This window comes from Cyprinodon variegatus, unplaced genomic scaffold (assembly GCF_000732505.1).
Source record: "Cyprinodon variegatus isolate N-32 unplaced genomic scaffold, C_variegatus-1.0 Scaffold664, whole genome shotgun sequence".
NCBI lineage: Eukaryota > Metazoa > Chordata > Actinopteri > Cyprinodontiformes > Cyprinodontidae > Cyprinodon > Cyprinodon variegatus.
This window is the reverse complement of record NW_015151117.1, coordinates 205,713-215,556: the sequence shown is the minus strand read 5'-3', so window position 1 is coordinate 215,556 and position 9,844 is coordinate 205,713. Positions and strand designations below refer to the sequence as shown.

Sequence of the window (9,844 nt, the reverse complement as noted above, 5' to 3'; positions counted from 1 at the left end):
GAGTTTACAGTTCAAAACCAGGTTATTGTTGACAATCTCAACCTTCCTGTACATAACCATCATATTATAATCCTAAACTATCCATCTTCTAACACACTTAATCCCAAGTGGGGTCACCAGGGGTGCCCATCTCCTGCTGTCTATGGGCGAGAGGCAGGGTACGCCCTGAACAGGTCCCCACTCCATCACAGGGCAACACAGAGACAAACAATCATTCATACCTAAGGAGAATTTAGAGATTTAGTTTAATTTAGCCAATTAACCTAACAGTCATGTTTTTGGATTGTGGGAGGAAGCTGGAGTACCTGGGAATAGAACCCAGAACCTTCCTGCTGCAAGGCAGCAGTGCAACCCACTGCGCCACGGAGCAGCCTTTATCCTAAAACTATTTAAATGGAGATATCAAGTTTGATTTCTCTGGATTTATTATTGATGATAAACTCAACTGGAAAAATCAGCTTTGTGAAAAATGTCTACCGTAACAGTATTTCTATATCGCAGAAACGAAATGTTTGGATTGGATAAACATAATCTATATGGTGGTTAAAGCTATAAACTGCACCAGCCCTAATGAGAAAACTGCCCCCGCATTTCAATATAACAGCATAAGATGATATAAAAAAGTCTGAAAAAAAGAAGGGCTTAAGAAGTAAAACTATCCGACATTTTTATCTGAATAGTGCCTTGAGATGACTTGTGTTGTAAATTAGCCAATAAAAAAATATTAAATCATATTAGATTTACAGAATAAAAGATAAAAAAGCAAAAGATCTTAAAATAAATTCATGAAGGAATAAATGAACAAACACATAAATATATCTTAAAGCTACAGTGTGTAATAATTACAGAGATATACAGTCAGAAATGTAATATATTATACATAACTATGTTANTGTAAATAAAGTGTTTTTAAAAGTTTAAAAAAATTCTTCTTCAAATCCAAATCTTTTCTTAGGAGTTTCTGCTGTTGGATAACAACTATTTATAATTTTATATTTTACTTCTCTTACTTTTGGATTACACCTGAATTCTTTAATTTTTATTTATTATTAATCTTATTATTATTAAATCTAAAAATATTTATATGAAAAAAATACTCTCAGAGAGGATAGCAAGGGTGTATATGAACAGATAAAGATCAATTACAATAAAAGAAAACAAAAAAGTAAAGCAACTATCAGGGGATTTATCTTAGCAAACATTTAAATCAAACATAGACAGAGCCATAGAAATAATAAAAACAAAAAGGTTAACGCACCTAGAATAGCAGATGTTTGGAGAAATCAAGTCTCAATTTTTTGGCATATTTGTCTTTTTTTTTCTCTCTCTTTTTAAGAGAAGAAAAAAATGTTTTAAAGTCATCAATAAACCAATGAAAGGAAGGTTTAGAATGTCTCCATTTAACACAGTGGATATGATATTTACCCAACAGCAGGAGGATATTAATAATATCAGAAACAGGCTGGGGAAGATGGTCCATATAAAAAATGACTTCATTCAGTGAAAAACCAACATGCTTTTGAGAATGTAGTCAAAAAAATAGGAACCTGGTCAGTTGTTTTAGAAAGCAGGTGGAAGAAAAGAAGCAAAGAACATATGAGGAGCTATCTGTAGGACAGGAATGGGTCACAGAGTCAGGATTTAACCTAAAAGCTGATTAGCATCGTGTGAGAACAAATTTACAGATCAAAACATGTGAAATATTTCATTTTTTTTATTACCAAAATAAGTCAGATTATCTAAAAATGCTAAAACCACAACACACAAGATTTGTGTCAGTTCCTTGAATGCACATTTGCAAAACCAAAGCCTGAATGCGCAACTGAATTTAACCACTAGATGGCGCCAAAGATACGCCGTGCAGTTCTGTTTCTGTTTCGTTGGATTTTCTGACATTATGGGAACGAAAAGGGAAATAAAAATAATATAAACCCAACTTTAATAATTCAATGAAAGCATTTGAACTAAAACCCAAATAGATACGATCTGCTCTGATTTCCAGTCCTACTCTGAACGTTGATCGACACTTTAATAATAATACTGCGGGGTTTTGTTTTGATTTTCAAAAATAATAAATAAAAAATAATTTCACTCAAGCATGTCCGCATTAGATGTAAGCTGCAGAGAATGCAATGGTTAAAAAGTTTTTTTTTTTAGTTTTTTTTTTTTTATTAAGCCATTTAGCAACGGTTAACCTTAACTTTATATGGCATGTTTATGTGTTTGATGCCTTTTACTTCCATTTTTTTTTAAATCTGCCTCTACTATGCCTTCCAACGATTTGTAATGTTGCCTTACTTATTTGTATTTACTCTGTTTAAATAAAGTTTTTTAAAAAAAAGTCTGATGACGTCAGAGAAGCGCTTTAAAGAAGAAAATGTGAAAAGCATAGAAATTGTCAAATAAAAGTCCTAAAACATTTTTAACAGATGTGTATTACTATTCTTTAGTGAGTTAAGGATAGAAATAAGTAGTTTTAATACCATAATTACATTATTTATGGACACCCGATGTATATCTGTTCGCGCATGCGCAGAACGAATCGGGTATTGACAGGCTTCAGTATTTCATTCAGCTCATTACTACCCTCAATATATTCATTAAGGATCTCAGAGTTCAGCTTATCCAGATGGTTTGAGGTGGAGATGAAACCATGACCCCCCCATGCCATGCTGGATTGAAACTTGAGATTATAAATTATAACAGCCCTCTCATACCATGCCGATTTAGCCAGCTTATGCCTGACATCACAGAATCTTCTAAAATGCTGGCATACACTGAACATTTCTCGATGTACTCGCCATATGTCGACGTTTGCCAGCGTATTTTAGCATGCTTATAACTTATACAAAACCTACCCATAACTTATCCAACATATGCCAGCATTTTTTGCCAGATTTTTCATGTGTCAGGCATACCCGTCTAAATCATCAAGGTGTGACAGGGGCTTTAACTGATTTCAGTTTTTAAATTTGATGGGGCTTGCTAATATTTTCAGTTTTGATGAGGATATAATTTAAAGGATAAAATCTTTGACACCCCAGGTTAAGAACCTGCACTATTTGTGGTCTATATCCAATAACCGACAGGATGTATTGAGATGCACTCTAAAAAATTACCAATGCTTTGAATCATAAATCCAGAAGATTTTTGATAAATCCAAAGTACTTCTTTCTTTTTTGTTCCACTAATAAAGGAACAAATCTGAACCAGACGAATTAGAGGCTTCAGAGGGACCTGATCCCTACATTGGCTATTATATGTTTAAAACCACTTTAGAAATATCTGTAATAGATTCAGAGAGAACTCCCTTTTACAATTCTAGAAAATGTAGGATTTAGACATAAGTGTGTCAGGAACCCTGAAGTTTGGGTCTCGTCTCATAACATTAAATGCTCTTCTCCCATGTGTTTATATAGAAGCTCCCTGAGCCTCCATGATGGTTCACTTTAATTGGTCCAGTTTTGAATCATTTATGTTTGACTCTACAAAGTTAGGTATGGATTGCACGTGACTTGAGGGCTTTGAAAGGACACTTGTAATTTTGTACAAAGTAAATAAACTGAAACTAGTTTAAATCAGTCCCCTAACAAAATAACTACATTCATTATGTAAACAAGAAACCTTAATTTATCTGAAAAAAGCCACTTAGACCTCAGGGACATAGCAGGGCTGACCTGCAGCAGAAGGGGGGCAGGCGATCCCCCCGCCAATAAAAAACAGAACCCAAAGAACATGACTGGTGAACCACTTTTTTATTTAGTTATTTTAAATCGGAGAACTTTTTATGTCAACCAGGAGGTCAACGTTTTTTTTATTATTATTTTTTTAATCTAAAGTGGTTGAACTGAGCTATCTCCATAGTTACGCTGCTATAGGCTTAGACTTCTGGAGGACATAGAGACCCCTATTTCATCATTCTATCTATTTTCCCACTCTCTGCTTTTTCTCATAGCAGCTTCATCTGGTCTGTTCCTGTTTGACTGTGACTCCATCCTGGAGAGAAATATCAGCTGTGCTGCTGCCATCAACACCTTTGTTCATAGATGTTCATGATCAGCTTGTATTTCGGTGTTTCTCTGACTATGACTGGCTGGATGTGCTCTCTTCATCGTCCGACATGGGAACTGGCTCGGAGCTGGTCTGCCTGGCTGTGTGTTTCCTGGAAGGGGCCACCTTATACTGTTGCCTTTCGTATCTCTGCTTCTGTCTCCTTAAACCCCAGTCGGCCTCGGCAGATGGCCGCTCACACTGATCCTGGTTCTGCTGGAGGCTTCTTCCTGTTAAAAAGAGAGTTTTTCCTCTCCACTGTCGCTATAAGCATGCTTAGTGTGAGGGATTGCCTTCCAGTTGATGCAATCAACTGGTTTCCTTCGAAAGAAAACTTTGAATCAACCTGCCTGTATGATCTGGTGAACTGTAAAGTGCCTTGAGATGACATGTGTTGTGAATTGGCGCTATAGAAATAAACTGAATTGAATTGAACTGAGAGGTAAACCCAGTTCTACAATGATAACAGTAAAAAAAAAAAAACTCCTGGTTCTCCAAAAAAACTGTGAGACAGCAGGTTCAAATAACCCTACTTAGGAAGCAACATATGTTCAATAATATATAGTTTAATAATATTGCCATAATTGGGGTTTGAAAGATTTTACAACCTTTTCTCCCCAACAAAAAACTTTCAACAAAAAAGTGCTTCGTATCATTTACTCAGTAATTCAAAAACTAGAGTGATATATTCACTACACGGGATAGATTATTCATGTAAAGCTAAACCAGGTGAAATACAAACAGTGGGTAAACACACTGCATGTCGCCGAAACCTCTGTACAGTGAAAGGGCTTTTACATGCCAGTAGTTTAGTCATTAAGGCCAGCATAGGAAAGTAGCAAATATTGAACGCATCGGGTGGATGGGACAAAAAAAAACCCAAAATGCTTCAGAAGCTGAAATTTGTTAAGCTCTAAGTGTAAAGCCTAGGAGAAACAGACAACCTGATACAGAACGGATGAAATGTGTAAATATATCAAAAGATCAGTTTAGTAAGTGGTGAACATGGAGGACGATGAGCTGCAACATGTTTCTAACTGGCCTTCAGTCCAAAATACGACACGTGAACTAAGATGGCAAAGACTGAATGTCTTTTTTTTTTTTATCACATCTGCAGTGTTTTTTTTTCTCCTCCTTAATAACTGATACATACAACATACATATTTGAGCGTCCATCAGTGACAGTTTGTGTTTCAGTGAGTCTTGTTATCCAAAGGGAGCTTCGGACCGCATCAGCAGCTCCAGAGTCTTTGCTGCAGGAGGTGGGACCTAAGCGCCTCCTTCCAGGACTCCTCCCATCGTCTAAAGGTTCGTCGTCTCTTAGATTCTGGTGGGAGGTCTGAGCAGTAAGGAAAATAAAAACACTTTCCCAGAGTTTCTGAAAACCGCTCTGTAATTGAGAATCATTCGTCTCCTGTGGTCCGTTAATACTCAGGGCGTGGTGTAGCTGCTCGTATCTTTCCCAAAATTGTAATACTCCTCCATGTCCTCCATGTTTGCTGTGGTGAGTTTAGTGAGGTTTTGGGAGCCGCTGTTGTCCATATTGTCTGGTGCTGTAAAGTTGAAGTTCTGGCCTTCATATTCACCCTGGCTTTCCATTTCTGGGAGAGTTTCTGCTGATTGAAGTACAAAAAAAAGCAACATTTTATTATAGAGGCAAATTTTTTGCAGGAAACTTCCCATGATGTGATCTTTGAAAAGGGGAATAGTAAAAAAAAATGTGAAGAGATTTACATTAACATATAAATACATACATACATACATACATACAAATATATTAATAGAACAATGCAGGCTTCACTGTGAACTTTTAAACCCTGCAGTTTCGTCGTACAGTATGAGCTGTAGCTGCGTGCAAATACTGAAAACATCGTACAGTGTATGCCCGGCTTTAGAGTTAGACTAAAGGTAGCGGTTTTTATCCATTTCCTTATGTTTAGTAAAAAGTCCAGTATGTTATAACCTTTTCCATCCGATCCTATATAAAAAATCGATCTTTAGTTCCTTTTTATTTAATAAAAACAGGAACACATTGATAGGCTGCATTTTTTTTTTGACATTCTTTGCCCAAAACCTTAAATTAGATAGGCAGAGTGATAACTTATTAAGGCTCATTGTTATGTCAGGGCTGTGACTTGGTAAAGAAAAATCTATTCTGTCTGTAACATTTCCTGTAAGAGGTCTAGGCTCCATGTAAAGGCATCAGATGTTTGAGTTCAAGGTTTCCGTCACACATCCATAATCCAATGCTTCCAGAAGTAACTTCCTTAGTTATTATTCATAGTCTTCTATAGAAGACAAGAAAATAAAAAGTCTTTGGATGCATGTGACAGCCTGCTGTCACACTCTGAAGCTGTGTGGTAACTTTTACATTTTTCATTTTCAAAATCAGTTGCACATTTCATATATTTTCATTAGCCTGACTTTAAGTAAAGTTTTTGCAGTGCACACATTTAGTTAACTTTATTTGTCAGGTTGCTTTTTTGTCAAGATGCAATTGATTAATTTCTTTCTTCTTTGAGTTGCAAGTTTCCTTGGGATCTGCTGGTGGAGGGCTGCAATGAGCTCCAGCTTTCCTCAATTGGTTGCAGGCTAATCAGCGGATCAAACCATTTGTAATGGGAAGGGACATTTGTTTATCATTTGTTTAAATATTCTTAGTTTGGGAATTTTTGTCAATTAGTTAAATCTAAAAAGTATTTAGTGTCTGGTCAGTATTTATCTGTTTAATTAAGTTTATTTGTTTATTAGTTTGTTAGTCAGTTACCCCACTTGTGTGTCAACAGTGGTCTGATCAGCCACTATTTAAGTTTCCCTCATGTCCTGTTTGTTAGGTCAGTTTGTGCTCGAGTTCTTTATGTTAAGCCTGAATTGAATTCTGTTTTGTTGACCTCTTTTTGGACCCAGTTTATCGTTTTTTGAACATTTTTGGAATAAATTAAGACTTTTTTTTGAAAAATTTCAGTTGTTTTCTGGCTAGTTTGTGCAAATCCCTCACAACGCAACAAATCAAATGAAATGAAGGTAGTTTCCCTGAAAGCATCAACAGTTAAAAAAAAAAACAACCTGAAATCAACTTCAAATGTTAAATAGATAGAATCCATTAACCTGAGATCGTGTGATGTTTACTGAACCTACTGAATCTAAAAGAATAAAGCAGTCCTCACCTTGTCCCTCTGGAGAGACGTCCATCCCATGCTTGACCTTCATGTGTCTGCTGAGGTTTCCCTTCAGGTTGAACTTACTGGTGCAGTAAGGACACTTAAAAGGCTTATTGCCAGCATGGAGATGCATGTGGCCTAGCAGGTTGTACATTCTGTTGAAAGACTTCCCACAGACCTGGACGCAAAAAAAAAACTCCATTTATAAAAGGTCATAATTTAAAGCATTAAATGAGTCATTAACAAAAGGGAATAAAGGGACCAGGGTGATCCTTCTCATTGCATTTCATTTATGACCCCCATGGCGTCAAAATGCTCACCTTGCATTTAAACGGCTTCACAGGCAGATGGACAATCATGTGGGTCTTGAGGGTCTGCTTCTGGATGAAGCTCTTGAAGCAGACGTGACACTGGAAGGGTCTGACACTGTTGTGGATGAGCATGTGCCTCTTGAGGTTGGCAGACAGGGTGAACTCTCGGGAGCACACTTCACATTTGTGGCCCTTCATTCCCTGCAGAGCACGAACATCATCAACACACAGCAACTACAGCAGCTTTTCTTTTTCCTCTCTGATGCTTTGTAATAAATTACAAAGACAAATTCCCTTTTCTGAGAAAGTTTTTCCACATAGCATGCTAGCATGATGCTGCTCTTACAATCTTTAACCATAGGATGATGACACATTTGCAGCAATGTCCTGCATGTGGAGAAGCTCTCTTATTGCTCCTCTTAGGAGCTGAATTTATGGAAGCTAATACAAACTGATTCCCCATTTTAGCTGTGGAACAAATAACTAGCTCTACAACTAACGAGTATTTTGAAAACCGAATAATCTATAGATTATTTTTTCGATTAATCGATTAATAATCGGAGAGCAAAAGGTTCCTTAAAGAAGACTTTTTGCAAAATTGAAACCAGGTGAAACTAAAACTTTTCCACTGGAGGAGTTCTAGATAAAACAGACTGAAAGACTAAAACGATTTATATCTTAAATGCAAAATGTTTACATATTATTTTTTACAATTTTGGTATAATTGCTGCTCAAAAGGGGTCGCTGTGTCAGCTAAAGGCAGGTTTTAGAGTCTCTACACTCCAGTTAACGATTAATCAAATACTAAATTAGTTGACGATTATTTCAATAATCGATTAATCACGATTAAATATTTCAGCCCTAAAAATAATAGAACAAATAATGTTTGCTCATACTACAAATCCCAGAATGCTATGCTGGCCCCGTCCTCTGTTGCCTGAAGCAGTGACAGATGCTTGGTACCCATTGAACTGTGACTAAAAGTTATAAACAGAGGAAGACACCTACTTTTTGTATTAAAATAGCAAAAGCACAAGCTTTTGATTAGCTGTTTAGGATGTTTGCTCCTTTTGCAAAAACCTGAAATAACAGCAGTACTGTGCAGGTGAATGGGAGGAGAGGAGAAGCAGATGCATGGATATTGTGAGGGCATGTATGGGGAAAAATATGTCATTTCTCACCTTTAAACTTGCAAAGTCTCTCCTTTAGGAGTTTAATATGTCCATATTTATGCATTTAGTTTGACGCCCCTGCTGTAGACCAACAACCGGAATCCATGCATGATAATACAAATAACAATAATCCAGCAATAAATAGTGTAGAAGTTATCAAACGCTAACTTTTTTTAAACATTAAAATGCTCAGAAAAGAGATTCTTGTTGAAATCTGAGCAGAAATATTTTTATAAGTTCACTGCTCATTTCACCCTTTGCTCAACAATCAGTTTGTCCACAAGGGGGAGCAGCAATCAGACAGCAGGCCCAAAACAGACCAGAGAGGAGAACAGGGTATAGAGCATCACTCCACACCTTCACAAGAAGTCAGGTTCATCAGAAAACCTTTAAATCTGTGATGTGGTGGCATTTTCTGTCAGGTTTCCAACTGCTTGGGTAGAACTAGAATTCTTATTCACCTGGTGAATCATTTATGGAAAAGCAGCATGTTCTGCAGAACAGGGTGAGAAGGGACCATGCGGTCTTGGGTCTCGTCTGCAAGACTGGAAACCAAGCCGTCCTGGAGGGATCAGGCAGATCAGGCCGTTCATCAAAATGTCATCAGACTAAAATCTTTGCACAAATGAATGATTTGGTTCATAAATCTGTGTGGCTTCTAATTTTTTCTGACTTTTGATTCTTCTTTCAAAACAATCTGGATGCTGAATTGAAAATAAAAGCAAAAAAAGCAATTTGGTAAAACCACAAATCAAAATTTGACAATAAAACCGGTTTGTTTTGTTTTTTTAAACAGTTTTTAAAAAACGTTCTGGATGGGAAGTAAAAAGTCTTCAAAGTTGGAAACAAAGTCCATTTTTTTTTTATTTTTTTTTTACTTTTTTGGAATTATAGAATGTATTGTTTACACAAGTGCAGCTTGAGCTGCAACAGTCTCTGAAACAAGTTGAGGTTGGGCTGGGTGACATGCCCTTAAAATGTTTTCATGTAGTTAGATACAGATACAACTGATGATGAAAACATTTAATTAATTATTTGTAGTCGTTCTTCACTAACTGTATAGTTATGACTGCAGGCCACAGCAATCATAGCCCCATAGTACGGTAATAAAAAATGCAAATATAAATAGTCTTCCTCAGGGCTCCAGTTA

The 9,844-nt window shown here is 36.6% G+C and overlaps 1 protein-coding gene across 4 annotated transcripts in view; it reads right to left on the bottom strand.

Annotated features, from left to right (window-relative positions):
* Positions 1–4,604: 4,604 nt before the first annotated feature.
* LOC107097001 (zinc finger protein 710-like) overlaps positions 4,605–9,844 on the bottom strand; it is a 32,670-nt gene continuing 27,430 nt past the window's right edge. For 2 of the 4 annotated variants that reach the window (XM_015393951.1, XM_015393949.1), the window contains exons 3-5: positions 7,532–7,723; positions 7,218–7,389; positions 4,605–5,666 (exon numbers count right to left, since the gene is read on the bottom strand). In XM_015393951.1, the coding sequence (XP_015249437.1) occupies positions 5,482–5,666; positions 7,218–7,389; positions 7,532–7,723 (549 nt within the window). In that variant the 3' untranslated portion in view covers positions 4,605–5,481. The remainder of the gene's footprint in view (positions 5,667–7,217; positions 7,390–7,531; positions 7,724–9,844) is intronic. The other 2 variants (XM_015393950.1, XM_015393953.1) reach the window with 2 other exon arrangements.